Source organism: Ptychodera flava, unplaced genomic scaffold, assembly GCF_041260155.1.
Source record: "Ptychodera flava strain L36383 unplaced genomic scaffold, AS_Pfla_20210202 Scaffold_28__1_contigs__length_4768798_pilon, whole genome shotgun sequence".
In the NCBI taxonomy this organism is placed as follows: Eukaryota; Metazoa; Hemichordata; class Enteropneusta; family Ptychoderidae; genus Ptychodera; species Ptychodera flava.
Genome location: NW_027248350.1, coordinates 476,052 through 492,872, shown reverse-complemented (window position 1 = coordinate 492,872; position 16,821 = coordinate 476,052). Strand labels below are relative to the sequence as shown.

The window sequence follows — 16,821 nt, the reverse complement described above, 5'->3', positions numbered from 1 at the left end:
TGAGTTATATTCCAATTTCTGTGTTCAAGGTGTCTTTAACTAAAGGAAAACAGCTACAGATTTTTATCATTCCTTTTGTGAGCATAAAACAAGTCAATTTGTTTACTCTTGGCTTTCCAATCATTGGTACATTAAAACAGTGTGCAGTGTAATCAATGAAAAAATGAACTTCAGATTAGAACCAAAGAAATCCATTTAACAGAAGGACACAAATTATTAGAAACTACCGGTACGTCAAAAGTTGCAGCTACGGTGATGTTGAAGCCACACAACTCAATCATCCTGATATCCCGGTACATGGTTATACTCCGGTTCTACTGAAAAACAAACTCCAACTTGACGCCTTCAGTAGTTTGACAAATCGTAATTTTCTGTGATGGATGCCCAGTTCCACAGTGTTTGTACGCCTTTCCCATTTACAATGACAAGTTATCATTTGTAATTTTATTTCTGAGAATGTCATTTTAAATCTAACCATTATTTGGAATCTCAGGTTGATCACTATATATCTTATTTTATACCAAAGGGACAATAACGGTAATTTTTCATGATATTTTCAGTTTTTGTTCTTGAAAAACAGTTTATTTTTGTCTTCTTCTTTTCCCCCAAGCAGGTTTAAATATGGGTTTTTAGCCTTACAAAAATGAGTTCTGTAGGACATACAATGACGTTTCTGACTTAAAACCCTTTCACCCCCAGTTCCCTGTATACAGGTCCAACTTTACCATAGAAAACAATGGATTTGGGACAAACCATGGTGGTGAAAGGGTTAAATCTATTGTAAACAGTAGTATCTTATTTTACACTTATACAGACTGTAGAAGTCGTCCACTAAATGCAAGATACTTCAACATGATTTGGGAATTGAAAAAGAAACTGTATTTTACACAACAGAACAAAATTGATCGGAAATGCAATACAGTACAGCTTATATAGCTTCATTTGAATCTATCACAAAGTAAGGTTGTTATCACTGGGGAAGACAATCGATATCAGATTTAGAGTTTATGTTTTTCATTTTTTTATCCAAAAAATATCCTCAGCAAACGTCAATTAAAATATTGATATCTTTCAAACTTGAATAACTTTTTATGTGTACGGTAATGAACTTTAAGACAGAGATAAATAAAATCATTAGTCTTGGTTTCAAGACTTGTCATAACTCTAATTCCTGTGTAGAGTCTGGTTAATTTTTTTGTGTATAATTGTGGTCATACCTCTGACACCCCCCACTCTCAGTTGTTATCCTGGAAAAACACTCAAAATTTTTCAGTCGTTCCTGTTTGATAGTTTAATATCCATCATACTTACAGATTGAAGTCAGTTTGATTGTGAGAGAAGTGGACTGATTATTACCAGTACTGATAGAATGGAAGTGGGGATAGTAGTGGAGGGGGAGGGGTGTCAGGCTCATTTGTCCCTCTTTATTGAAGTACCCTCACTTCTAAGCTTCAAAGAGAACAAACTCTACCATTTTCTTCAAAAGGGTCAGAAAGTCAAACTTTGCTTCTCCCATTGGGCAAGGGGCTTGCAGAGTACCTGTATATGTGGGGTCAAAAGCCTACATTTCAGAGTTTGCTCAGTCAAAAATATAAACAAGGCAAAAACCTGGAAGTCAAAATAATATGGTACACACTATCACAGCCTTGCACTGAGAGAGCGCCCCCACCCCTTGATAACTGCTGTTACAATCTCATTCAGAACGAATGTGACATGTTGACTGTTATGCAACCCTATTTACTTGCGAAGCTGACCTACAGTTGGTTTTCAATCATGTTAAATTAAAAACTTATAAGAACATAGGAGACAATTTTTTAGTTGAACGACTAGCTGTTGTTATGTTCGAACTACGCCCTCTATGGCCAGTATATCACATTTTGGTTAACCAACAACCTCTGTCCATAACGTTGGTGGCGGTATTCTACAAGCTTTGGTATGAACAAAGACTCAGTTATCACACACTTGGCGACTCCGCTCCCATCTTTTTTTATTGGTTTCATTTCTGTGTTATATATAATTCATAAACACTGTGGCACCATTATACAATCAAATAGTAAATACAAGAAAAACATGAAATAGCTTCTGCTTGTTCTATAAAAATAGTTCCATACTGCCCTCAAAAAAATCTACTCTCGCCCACTCAAAATGTGAGGAATGCATCCATTATTGAATTCAGTGCTGTGCTGTCCTGTACAAAGAGCCCTCTGGCAAAGCTACATGCTGATTACAGGATTGTGATTCTTAAATACTGTACACAAATAAGTTATGGATACTTGAACAGTGAACGGTAAATGTATTTAACACGATTTAATGGTGTGTCTAAAAAAAATTTTCCTGAAGTAGAAATACTGCAAACAATTTTTGCTCTACGTGGTTGCCACAAGAATACCAATGTGGCAGACTAGACTGGATTTTGTCAATATGAATCAAGGTACTGTAGAATTGTCAGTTTACATGTATGTGGTGTTTACTTACATGTGACTGCCACAAGAATGCGGACGTCATATGACGTAGCAGTCACAAATGTGAATTTGGTGGAAAAATTCTTCCTTTTGAATGCCCTTTCAGTGTATCTGTCAGTTCTGTGCATATGGCAGCCATACAAATGGTTACCTGGCACTGTACATTAGTCTACAAGTGGCATTTTGAAGTGTTGGCTGTGATTGGCGCTTGCAGTGACTACAACAGCACATACATATATCCGAGTTGCTGAGTACATGTAATACCAAATGTCCATGGCAAAATATTGACTTTACAGTACATCAACTTTTAACCTGCCTTTGTAGCAAAAACACTAATTGATTGGAGATCACTGTTCATGAAATGTTGACAAGTTACAGTCATGCAAAATCCCCCTCCCTGAATACCCCCCTTGTACCCTCTCACTCTAAAAGCTACTCTGTAGGTTAGAATGAAGTTCAGTATCGGCACAAGCGTCCCCCTGACATTTGGCACTGTCCATTCTTCCACCCTGATTACATGGTTTAATGCCGTTGTTTTAAATGTCTTTAGAGCAATCAAAATGAAAGGAAAATACGAACAGAAAACATAAATATTTTCAAGGCATAGCGGGGGCAAAATCCCAGCTTGAAAGTGATGTCGGGGACTGCCATGTTTGTAACCTTTGAACCTTGACCCTGTATGACCTATGATGGTATGCAAATTTCAAAGGACTGAACTACATCCCAATGCCCTGGCCTGAATGAAATGTGTATAAACATGCAAGAAGTCAGTAGATTCCACCACATTCAGTGAACAGACGACTTGATATTATTTGGTAGAGAACATATCTTAGAAACACTGCTACAGTCGACAAAACTAAACTGTCTGCTCTCAAAAAATTGCACTGTTAAGTAGAGGCTTGTGTCTCACTTCAAAAACAAAAAGTTCTTTCCAAAAATATTTTTATCCTTTATTTTGCATCATCCGGTTGACAAGTTGTGGTGGTGGTGGTGGTGGTATCCATGACGACCGATGGCTCAGACGGTTTCCATGGTGATCTCTGGCTGTGGAACTTCATCCACTATGTCAGTCGATAGAAGAGATGCATGGAGCATGATCAGGAACACTGAAGCACCTGAAAGGAATATCAAATAATTGTTATAGCTCTGTCAATACAAAGTACCAATGAATTTTGTGACGTCACCAAGATTATTTCTGATATTCATTGTGGCTCCAGATGTTTTCTACATCTACAAATTCACTGGCATTGCCAAAACTATAAAATAATAGCGATAATGCAACCTCTCCCGACCCAAATGGACTCAAGCAAACTTTGCACTCCATAATGTAGTAGTACTTTGCTTCGCCTCGTACATTATGTCGTGCAAAGTTTGCTTTAATCCATTATAAGTCAAGGGGGGGGGGGAGGTTCATGTATATTATTCATTGCGTAAATATGTTGATTTGAGGCTATAAACGGCAAGCTAGCGTATTTGGTAGTCAATATCAGAACTCTCAAGATAATATTAGCATATTGTGCATATTTGTGCTAAAATAGGTGTCGCGTCTGAATCAGCACAAGTATGGTATGTGGAGCCATACCAGATCTAATGTTAACCAAGTACCTCTACGTCACTTCCATATGCTAATTTGTAATCAATGAAATCTCTTGCATATCTGATATCCATCAATACCTACCCGCATCCACCGTTTCTGAATAGAATGGTCTTCTTATTCCATTCAGAATGAGAAGAATGGATGTGTGATTGGGTAGTTCCACTGAATCACAGGGAATGGATGTGGAGTGGACTTACCGATAACCCAGAACACAGCAGATCACCTCCGGCCATGAAAAACATTGGTATTGAAATGAGTCCTACAGCTAGGTATTGCTGACCCACTGTCAACTCACGCCCTGAATTCATCAAGCAAAGATATACATGACAGAAATCAGTAAATGCACATTAAATAGGATTCCTAGTTTTCTTGTGAGCCTTTTTTCGTTTCTAAAATGCAGACACTATTTGCAGTAATACCCGTTCCCATGCAATGTATCCCACAGGACACCAGTGTACAATTTTTGTTGAACCTTGTTCACACTGGGTCTCTTGGCAATTTTTTTGGAGGCAAGTGGTCTCAAAAATGACACTTTGGAACAACACGTAAAAGAAAAACGCAGCTCGTATGCTTGGCGTGCTGCAAGTTCAACTGACACAAGACCTGGTTGCTTCATCAGACCATTCATATATCTACGCATGCACACCACTTCATGTGACCCACCCCCCTTGGTACCGGTATGCACTTGTACACCCCTACAGTATAATGGACCTTTCCAATCTATCCTGGGTTTCACAGGATGTCTATTGGATCAACTCCACCTCAATGTTCCATCACACCATTTTGAAACTAGTGCAGGAATAAATTGACACAAAACAATCTCTACACGAAGTCTTCACCGTAATGAATGATGTTGAAAAACAGCTGACAGGTCACTGTGGTAGTACCGTAACTTATTTGTACTTTTTTTCTTGTTTGTATACGTATTTGTCATAAAAACCATGACATGCAATACAACCAGTGGTGATATAACCTTCAAGTTCAGTGCCATTCTATCAACAAAGAGAAAACATAAAGATTTGAAACTGTCCCAAAAATCTAGTAAGGTTGGTTTGTGATCATCACCTACATGTACCTACCTACCCCATTTACCGATGCACTGGTCCAACTTTGCCATCATGAACTATTGGACCAGACCATTTTGGTAATGGGGCAAATAACGATTGTTTCACCCAGTTTCAGACCAAATCTATTGAACAATTAACTAATACTGGTACGGTTTGTCAAGGCTGGTGGTCAAATTTTTTAATTACACACTTGTGTAACATCAACCTGTTTACCCCCAATTCCCAGTGAACATGTCCACAATAACCATTGATAACAATGGGCTTGGGGCCAAACCATGGCGGTGAAAGGGTTAAACAATGGCACTGAACAGAAAGTTAAGTATTTACCACTGGTTTTAAAAACTCAGAATGAATGCATACATTACCACCGTTGTGATGTTAGTCAGAGCCATGCATCCCAGGGGAGGATCTTACTTAGTGTTAGGAAGATGTCATGACGCCACAACCATAACCGCTTTCCCTGCAATGCAAAGAAGCAGTAAAAACATACGTACCCCTACCTAACAGAACAACCTTGCCCGCCGACTGCCTGGCCTGTATGAAGTAACATCCACCGACGAGAAACGCACAGGCTATGAGAAGTAATGGTGAGGTGATACTGTAGAGAGGGAAAAGAAAAACGAAAATACAGAGAAAGTTAAAATGGCTGTCACTGGAAATATGTGTTACCATAGAAACTGCCCATGCTGTCACAGTCAACTTATACTTCAGTGGCTGTCTGGAAAACCAAACGCATTTGGTTTTCCGTGTCAGTCTTTTTTTTTCCTTGCTCAGTCCATGGATCAATCACCAGAGAGATTGGCATCTAGCAATGCCCACTGTCCATGGATTAGCCCTGTGGCAATAACGGAGTTTGTCACATATCATGTACCCTACATATACTACATGTGGCTGCTCTCTCAAAGCTACACATTCAAAGTATGGCATTATTAATAAAAAGTTCATCCTTGCTAAAAACAGCATCCTATTTCAAGACAAATAATGTACGTAAGAAACTAGCCTGGAAATCATTCTTGAACACATGAGCCGACATTCTTTCAAAACAAAGCATTAAACCCTTTAGGTGCTGTAATTTTTCCCAACAAAATTTTAGTGCAACATTTTACTATCATGAAATTTTTTGATAATTTTTGACCAATGCTTCTTACATTTCATTGGCTACACTTTTTATCAAAATTTTAGCAAAAATCTCAAAAAAATTGACAACTTTATAAGGCAACAAAAATTGATTTTGGCGCTCAAAGGGATAATCAGTCTGCCTATTTAAAATTTCAGGATTACCATGGCTACAACAAGTCACCAGAGCTACCTTTGTCTAATATGATATCAACAAAGTTGACATTACTACTCCAGGACCTAAACTATCTTACGTATAATTTTACCACTTGTCTGTCTTTGAAATTTTTTCGCGAAAATGTAATAGTTTTCACAGTAATTCAACACGAAAAATGAGAATATTACACATTTCATATTTCAGTATCAGGATTTCCCAGCGTGTGGTTGGCCATAACCGTCATCAACCTACACACTGCAACACAGTATTGGTGAACCTATCACTGTCCTTACTTTGACTACAGTCATCATCACAGACCACATTGCAAGTACATGTACACGTATTGAAACGCTAGGTTAAATGAGAGAAGCACAATGAAAGAGAGGCTCTGTCAACATTGGAATGGTAACAGATGTCTCAGCTGGCTATGGCGCATGGCGTTTGACACGCTGTGTTCGATAAGTAAGATGAATCGAGACCTTACAGTGGATTACCTTGCTGTATGTAGCCCTGTAATAGCATTCTATGGGATCTAGGTGACTTAATCATTTCAAGCTCGTCTGAAAGGGTGGGTAGCTGCAACTTTTAATGGTTTTTATTATTTTTGTTTTTCATGACAATTATAGTTTCTTGTTCTACTCCCCAAAGCATGTTGAGATTCACAGTATTCAGCTTGTCAACTCAGCCTGTACATGTGTAGACTATGTACACTGCTATTGTCAATAAGTGAATTCTGGTCTGTACTAGAATCCACAAATAAACAATGTTGTTGCATTTTATGCCATATAGCTGCTGCGTGGGCATGGACGCTGTGTTGAAGCTGAATAGTTGGTATCAACATGCTTTTGTAGAACTTGAACTTGCAATTGATAACAAAAATTGATAAAATAAATGTTTGAAGGTTACAGCTACTGGCCCTTGAAGTCTGATTTTTTTTTCTCTGTACATATTTCGATTTAGCCTACACAGAATACTGATCAACGGGCAATAGCTGTAACCTTTGATAATAATGTTCCTTGTTTTTGTTCTTCCTCTCCCTGTCTACAGTGTCTTATTCTGGAATACAAAATATTAATCCTTTGGAATTCTGTAATTTTTCCCAGCAAGATTTTACTGCAACATTTTACCAATTTTTATGAATTTTTTTGATAATTTGGACAAAATGGTAGAGTTTTTTATCAAAATTTGGCAAAATCTGAAAAAAATTGATTAGAGTATATTTTATAATGAGACAAAAATTGACTTTGGCACTCAAAGGGTTAACCCTGCAGACATAACACAACACATTACGGTATATGCAATCTGCAGTGTTATTTTTCACAAATGAATTCAGTCCGGATGAAAATTCAGTCACAATAACATTGAACATTTACAGCCTCAGAGGCTGTATTGACAAGTTGAATGCATTGGCATTTCACCTTGATTTTGAGACGAGAAATAGACACTATGTACATTATAAACAACAAAAATAATGGAAAACACATCAAGTGACCCCTAATGGAGGGAGCATTGGCCTGCTCATCCCTACTTCCTGTAAACAGGTCCACAGTCACCATTGAAAACCATGGGTCTGGACCAAACCATGGAGGTGAAAGGTTTATTAGACTAAAAACCTGCGTGAAACAAATCTCAATTTCAAAATGCAACTTTAATATACCGGTACTTCTTTTCCACTTTGTTTATTTATGTGCTTTCTTAAATAAGTAGAAGAGACCGTAGGAGATGATACACACTTGTAACAGATATTGTTGCTTTAAATTTAGACGTGGCCTACCAACGAGGTCAGTGACATTTGGTTGGCAGAGCAGTTGTGGACATCATATAGTATTAGCACAGCTAACTACCCATAGATATGACTACGTCACAATCATGGCATGGCGAAATCTGTAAATTTCCATACGAAGAACGGTGTTGGAGGAGACCAGTATTTCAGCATGACCTTTGACCTATAATGGCCAGCAGTTTGCCCGTTGCATGCTGGGTGATATTGATAAACAGCTCTTTAAATGATTACTAATACAAGTTACTGTATATTTAGTATGTTTAATACATTGCTTGATCTATGACACAGTTCATCCATGGTAACATCACTAGAACTGTTCATAACAGACTCTGATTGATCCAGTTATTGGACATTCATATTTTTATGCTCAACTTCTTTCACAGCTGTGCCAAGGATTAACCTTCAAAGTAGCTGCTGAATCTAACATGAAAGACGAACAGACTCTGCCCTAAAAGATATTGAACAATTCAGACATCCACCTCATGACATGTTTGACAGCGACCCCAGAGAATAAGCTTTTTTTTTGGTTGAGACTGAGTCCATTGCCTTACTATGATGTTACCCTATCTGTCTGTCGTGAACTCAGGGGTGTCCCTGAAACGACTGAATGTGATATCAAGATTTCATACGAAACAACAGAATGCAAAGAGATATGGCTGACAAATTAAAAACGCTCTCTTGATGGCAATGGAAATTATTTTATGTACCAGATAAACATACAATATGGTGACAACAATTTTTTTAAGATCCAAGTTACCTGGTAACCATGATGAGGGGAACTGGAACATCAGAGAGACATTCTCTGATTTGCAATTCAACTTTGGCTGAACAATGGACACCATGATTCATATCTCTGTTCAGCTTTTTCTCAATACTTTTTTCAGATTTATTTTTATTTGTAATGGTTCATTCAATCCCAAATATTGTTGTTCAAGCTTTCAATTACAGGTAGTGAAGCAAACACTAATATTATAACTAATATGTGTACATTCAACAACTGTACAGAAATCCCACGATTAATCAACTCATTCGAGTTTCCACCCAATTAAACCGTTTTACTCAATGAAGTGGCTTATCAAAGTGTAACCATCACTTGAATTAGCAGATTCTATTTTGTGTCTGTATGTTTGGACATACTGTTTGGTTTTCTCATTCTCGTCACGACATTACAATGAAAAGTTGGACTCAGAAAAGTAAACTGTGCAATTTTAGGACAGGCTTTGATTATTGAAAGAAACAATCAGAACTGTATCACAATACTCATTCAAATGAAAACACTGCAGTCACAATAACACTGTCCATTCCTAGACAAAATTGTGAGATGGTAAACTTTGCTCCTCATTACAAAACGCCAATATCCCTCCCTCCCTCCCTCCCTCCCTCCCTCCCTCCCCCCCTCCCCCCCCTCTCTCTCTCTCTCTCTCTCTCTCTCTCTCTCTCTCTCTCTCTCTCTCTCTCTCCAATTCATATTCAATTGCAGATTGAACTGCCAGCTCACCAGCCATCAATGGTGCTCTTCTCTCTCTCTCTCTCTCTCTCTCTCTCTCTCTCTCTCTCTCTCTCTCTCTCTCTCTCTCTCCAATTCATATTCAATTGCAGATTGAATTGCCAGCTCACCAGCCATCAATGGTGAAATCTGTCAGCCAATATTACCATACACACTCTGTATCTACGTCAATAAAAAATCCAGACAATCTGTTGCAAGCAGGGAGGATTATACAGACCATGCAATATCCATGCAAACAATATACTTTTAATAAAACTACAAGAGACTCAATGCTAAGCTTTCCATGCTATACAACCTGATATTTGCCCTCCTTTCTGTAAAAGTCCAAAAAAGCCAAGGAACCTAAAATTTGCAACAATGTACTAGTGTAGTAACCTTGTTTCACTCTGATTGAGCTGTACTGTTCATGGAACAATACATGTAGCATGTAAGGATAGAATAACTTTTCAATATTTTGTTCTGTAAAAATAAGTACACTCTTCCCTTTTCCAAAAATATTGGTGAAATACAAAAGTATTACCTGGCAAACATGAACATTGTGTTTAATATTCAAGTCTATCGTTAACCCTTTCACAGCCATGGTTTGGACCAAAACACATGTTATCAATTGTACGGATGGACCTGTTTACAGGGAATTGGGGAGGGAACAGGATAAAGCAGCATTTGCGACAGCGTTAGAAGTTCTTCAACTTAGGACCAGGTGACATCTTTTTGATACCTGTGAATTAATTCCAGTTTTATTCTTTCGTTATGATAATCCAAGATAACATTTCTTCACATTATTAAGTTCAAGCAGAAAATGGCGGCCATTTTGGATTTCAATATTCTGAAAATGGCTTCCAATTTGAATTTCAATATCGATATCTGAAAGTGATGGACATTTTGGATTTCAATATCTGACCCTTTTTAATTTAAAATATCTGTAAATATGAGTAACTATACTTGTGACATACATATAAGTAAAAAAATTTGAACTGAAGCGCTTACAATAGTTATGATATTCTTGATTACTAAACATATAATATTACATAAATTCTTAGTGGAATTAAAACAGGCATTTGGAAATTGTACATAAATTTGAAGAAATCTGAATTAAGACATCTCTAAGAATACTTGTACCAATATCAGAGCATCTGGATCAGCAATTTCTGAAAAGAAGTTGACAAATCAAAAGGTTGACGGACAACAACATTAAAGCAGTAATCCATCCAAAAGGCTCTGCATCAACGACAGTGGAGCCAATGTAGAAAACGGGACACGTGGGATGTTTGCATAACCACAGTGTCATGACATGTGGCACAAACCGTTCCCCGAATGTGTTCTGACAATATCACTGCAGTTACACTATTCCCAAATGAGATGACCCAGGTCAGGGTAAACGACAGCTGGGATTGCAGTAAAGTGGGGATGAAAGTACTCTCATGTTGGTGATCATCAGGGATTAGAAGATAAAGACTGGTGAAACTCAACAAACAACAAGATTCAGTACAAATTCAAAATCTGGACAATGACTGTGAAAAGGGCTTTAATTGTTCATTGACAGAATATCAGAACATAATTTCATATCAGTAGCAGCTGTCACTTCATTGACATTGCATGAATATTAATATTTTGTTAAATATGCATATAATTTGCATATACTTAAAGTCAGATTACCATCAATTAATGCTGTGAGTTGAAATATTGAATTCTGTAAGTTGGAAATCAATGTTCCAACTGACTGTACCTTGACAAATTTTTAGACTCACTAATTCCTGGGTCAAAGTTGATCTTTTGAAGTATTGTCTTTTATTTTTGTCCTGTCTGTAAGACAGTTTCTTGTTCTACATCTGCCAGTGTCTTCAATCATGTCAAAATGTATGTTCTTTCAACTGGTAAACACAGTGCATACAAGTTTCAATGTGACAATAGGACGGCAGAATGAAGTTAGAAGTGATTTTACATGTCAACAGTAACACTGCAAATTGTACATAATGATGGGTTGTAATTGGTATTGGAACATACCGGTACATGCAATTCAGGAAGAAGAATGGGAAACTTTCCTGGTTTTCAAGAACAGAAATAATGCAAATATTTCCAAAAGTTACTGCTACTGTCCTCTGATGTCACAATATCAATCACACACAACAGTAAACACACTGTGATACATGATATGTCAAATGTATCCATCATCCTATTTCTACTGTACACTCTTTGCCGCAGTCGGAATTTGGTTTAGCAACCGTTTGCAATCAGATGAAAAACAACTGAGAAATTGAATTAGCTCCGATGGGAAACAATAAGAGGAATTCTCGGCTGAAAATTTAAACTTCAGACAATGATTGTAGATTAGATGAGTTACATCTTTAGAGATTGTCTCCTAAGTACTGGAATAATTTCTGTATTCAGCTATTAGCAAAATACTGATTTTGAAGAAAGCACAATTCAAAATCTCCTTCTCAACAATAACATCTTTCAAATACCGGTACTCCTCTATTCGATTTTAAAATTGAATTGTGTCAACAGTGAGTGTGAAAAAGTGGAATGTAGAAATCATCTATAAAAATAACTCATGCGCAGCTTTCTTTAATGTGATGTTTTCTATATAATTGAGATCAGTCTCATGTAACCTAAGACAAAGGTCAAGGGTCATGGTGTCAGACGCCACTACCTACATCTACTGGTACATGACATACTTCTCATTTCAAAACTCTCACCAAAATGTAATCAGGATAAGTCATGCAATCTTTGAATTAACCCTTTCCCTGCTGGCCCATCCTATCAAATCAGCAAAAAGTGATATTGGGACAGAAAACCTATTTTCACCAACTTGGAATGTCTTACAATGTGTACAAGAATATAAACACACTTGTGCACACAGCCTGGAATTCTGAAGCACCTCTACAAATCCACCTGAACATGATGATGGTGTGCATGCCAAACTAGGCTGACTGAATTGCACTGACTCGACAGGATAATGGCCCCTGAACGCTAAATTCTGGACACCCTGAAAATCAATTGCAAATTCCAATGACTGAGCAAGACAACTGTTAAAAATGAATGACTTTTTTCCTATGATTCATTGCTTGAAAGCAAGCTGTCATGTGCAGGCAATGGTGAATTACGCCACTACAGAAATACTGCTAGTTCTACAAGGCATTTTCTCTAAACAAATTTTTCACTTTAGCTAAAACGTGACAGTATTGTTTCAAGTGAAAACACCCTTGGTCATTTGTTTGTTCTGAGACAGGATCTCAAAGCTTAACATGTACCGGTATATGGAAACTTGAACACAATAAAGTTTTAAACTTTTAAGATAGGGAACATATTCCGACAATATTTTCTTACAGAATACGATTGTACCTGTGGTGTAATAAGATAACAATTTGAAATCCATCCTTCTTCCCCTGTTTCAAAGTGTACAGGTCATATATTTTGAGCAAGATAATGGAATTACACCAAATTAACCCCAGATGGATATGACATGTCGCAATCAAAGTTGTCTATCAGTTTCCTGTAGCTTTGGATAATACAGCCACCATGGAGGGAACGGTGGTTTGAGGGGCAAGCACAGCGGATGCAAATTACAAGTGGAAAGGAATGGTGCTGGTCCAGGTACAGTAATCTAAGCTTATCTACTTATTAAACCAGTCAATCAGCCTTTGTGCTGTGTTGTGCATAATCTGCAGTCGACTGGACAACAGTAAGTTGGCAAAAATTGTGATAGTTATAGTATACCATCCAGCTCTTGTACACACCCACTACCCCCCTGTTCTTCTGCAAATAAGTCACTGCCTACTATAGTGAACAACAGGGTCCTAGACCGATCAATTGTGTTGACAAGGGCAAAATAGCTGTGTATTAAATAGTATTTAAAGCTGGAGTAGAGATCTCAATTCCTGGTTCTCACAGTAGTTCTCATTGATGTAACATTGACCGTAAACATGATGTTGTTCCTGTCTTTTGATTTGCTTAAAAACTTTAATCAAATAAATTTATTTGTTTGGACATAAAACTGACAAATGAACTTACATGGTTTAATCTGCATAAAATTTTTGGCAAAAAAATGGACAATATTGGCACTTGGTATGGAGAAACATAGCCCAAAGGGAGACACCACAATTCTGATACAACTACAAATACAGACATACACAAATGCACCAATTTTCCCTAAAAGTGAAAAACAAACGCTCAACTCAATTCCTCCCAAAGCTTTTCACAGTGTTTATATTGTGATTATAGAAACAACAGACTACATGAAGAGGTCATTTTGAAGAAATAGTTTAAACATTTCTTTAAAATGACCAGACATTTTAACATAGCGCTTTTAAAATCACTACCAATCCTTTGATAATTATTATCAAAGAATTATTAGTGATTTAAAATATCTTTCAAAAGCAGCAAATAAAACAAAAAAAAAAACTCAATGCATACTTACATACAGTAGATAAATAATCCAATAGACACCAACAGATAATTACTTTGGAATTTTTCAAGATTTTGGGTGATTCGCTTCGTGAGCCCCGCCGCACTCCTTGGCTTGGAGACTTTGGATGTGTTGAGGAATTCCTGCCAGGGTTGGAGTTTGTCCCGCTGCTTCTGTACCCACTCCTTGGCCGAGCTGCTGGACACGTTCAAAGCCATGCTGTAATATTGGGAAACGGATTCTCTCATTGTCGTGGGAACAATGTACTTAAGTCCCATAGTCCGTTCAGGGGGGGGAATAAAAATAGATAAACGATAAAAAAAAAAATACAGCAAGACGGGAATCCTAATGAAATTATTGCGTCGTAGTTATATCCATGTGTTTGAACGGTCTCTTTGAATGTGACGTAGATGACGCTTTGCCACTACAAATTGAGCGTGCAACTGCGTGGCTAGAAGTGATTATTTCACATCAAACGGTTGTAAACTGCCACATGCCAGCTTGCCGTGAATGACTATATTGGTACAGATTATCATATCATCGGCAATACCACTCACATTGTCATTTTCGTCCGACCACAACCAGTACGCCAATAATAACCGTATTTGAAACTATTGCCATGTTAAAGTTACTTTTATTTCTCAACTTTGGTACTTGAAGAAAAAAATGAACTGTAATTTGTTGTAACAAGTAAAATCAGAGTGTGGACTTCCTGACACATGTGTGCACCCATATCACCCCCTAGAAGAACAATGGTACAGTCCACAAGATGTTACACTTTTTTATGCTAAGTAGGCTAAGCTCTTCTGCCACACAGACAGAAATCAGGATTTTAATAGTTACATAACCGACGGAAAAATCTGCAATCACTGATCCTAATGAAAAAGAAATTTTCAATTCCTAAAAACGACCAAAAAAAGGCCATTCTGATTTTCTCAGATTCAACATTTTTGGGCGATTTGGTTGCAAGAATTCAATGATTCTGAAAAAGAGTACAAATATTTTATTCAAATATTTGAATAAAAACAATCACATGCATGCTGAAAAAATCTCCACAGTGACTGAAATATGTCTACACTACAGCAAACAGAAAGACAGGAAAGAGAAACTGCCGCCAAAATGATAAATTTTCGTCCTCAATGTTTTTCAGAATATACATTTGTTCATAATAGGAAAGGTAATGATATGAATAATATTCATGAATACATATTAATATTAATTAATACTGTTTTTCGACAATTAGATTTGCTGTGTAAAATCATTGAGCTTGGTCAGCTTGAACAGTTGAATTTTAAAAGGAAATAAAATTCCTGTTCCCACATGCATTTTCAGCTTTCTACACATCCTTGAATGCCCTTAACGTCAAATTTTTGCTGTCCTGAAAATTTCAGAATTACCAAGTATTTTTTTTCTCCACCTGAAAGACTCAATTTGTTTTATTTTTTGTTTTTTGATCAATCATAGATGACAACATGGGCAAAAAAAATGTTAAATCTGATTAAATTCTGATCTAGATGAGTGGCCGTCGTTGTAAAATAAAAGCAGATAATGAGAAGTACACAGAACGTTAAACCATCATTATATCCAATTTGAATCAGATCGACAAATTCCTCTAATTTACCATTATTTTTTTCCCATTGATATCTGATAACCCATATAGCCTAAATCATGTATCATGACAACGCCAGTAATCACATACATATACCGGTATACCAAGCTGTTTTCATCTCAGAATAGAATTTTATACTTAGTTTTCATAGAATTTTGGCAGAAATTTCTCCTTCTCTGTCAAAGACATGCATGTTACATTCAAGCATTAATGAACTAGTGGCAGGCTACCTGTCTGCATGCATTCTCTAGTGATGCAGTTACACAAACCCAAAGTAGCTTTCAACTTTCCAATTTTTTTGTTCTGTACGTAATCTGTCCTTAGTATCTGATCTGCCCTCTACAAACTGATAGTGGGCACACATGTTCAGAAAAAATGCATTCTTATTGAATGAACTCATGTCCAAACTTGAATTTCACTGTGAACAGTGACAATGCATATCACCATTCTTTAGGAAGCAGAACAAATAATTGTACTGGATACACAGGACAAAAGTACCGAATTAAATACATTTGTTATGAGATATATGAATAGCCATTGGTGATTAAACGGTGTAAAATAATTTTTATTAGGAGCAGGATGAATTGATACACTTAAGCATTTCAATGCAGCATAAAACAGCATAAAATTTTTATGGGTTGTCGTGCAGTAGAGTATACCAGACCATTGATAGGTACATATATGTTGCAACCATGCGAGCAGAGAAATTTTCAATTTGATATCTTTTTGACTCCTTGGTTTTGCCACATGGTTGTTACAATCAAAGGGAAGTGTAACGGATTATTTACGCAGGGGTACAAAAGGGGTGGAAATTATTAAGCAACCGTCCTGATGCAAAGAATTACTTTGAAGGGGTGGACAGACTGGATTTTTGGAGATACAAAACATAGGTGTTTTATACCAGGTTAGAGTTTTCATGGAACACCCCTACACCACTTTGTATTTTAGCCCTTACAAATCCCCCTTCACCAAGAGGGCTTGGTATATTCCTATTGTCTGCAAGTAGGTTGGTTGGATTCAATGTCTGCAATAGGGAGGTTGGAATCACAGCATACTGTACAGGGAGGAAGGGTGCGAGGACTGAACCTGTCTACGACAGCTTTGAATCTACAGGTGAG

General features: G+C 37.2%; 1 protein-coding gene across 2 annotated transcripts in view; it reads right to left on the bottom strand.

Moving 5' to 3' along the window:
* Positions 1–1,970: 1,970 nt before the first annotated feature.
* LOC139126988 (prenylated Rab acceptor protein 1-like) overlaps positions 1,971–16,821 on the bottom strand; it is a 19,993-nt gene continuing 5,142 nt past the window's right edge. Inside the window, exons 3-6 of one of the 2 annotated variants that reach the window (XM_070692907.1) lie at positions 14,107–14,313; positions 5,621–5,724; positions 4,257–4,357; positions 1,971–3,577 (exon numbers count right to left, since the gene is read on the bottom strand). In XM_070692907.1, the coding sequence (XP_070549008.1) occupies positions 3,560–3,577; positions 4,257–4,357; positions 5,621–5,724; positions 14,107–14,313 (430 nt within the window). In that variant the 3' untranslated portion in view covers positions 1,971–3,559. The remainder of the gene's footprint in view (positions 3,578–4,256; positions 4,358–5,620; positions 5,725–14,106; positions 14,314–16,821) is intronic. The other variant, XM_070692908.1, reaches the window with a different exon arrangement.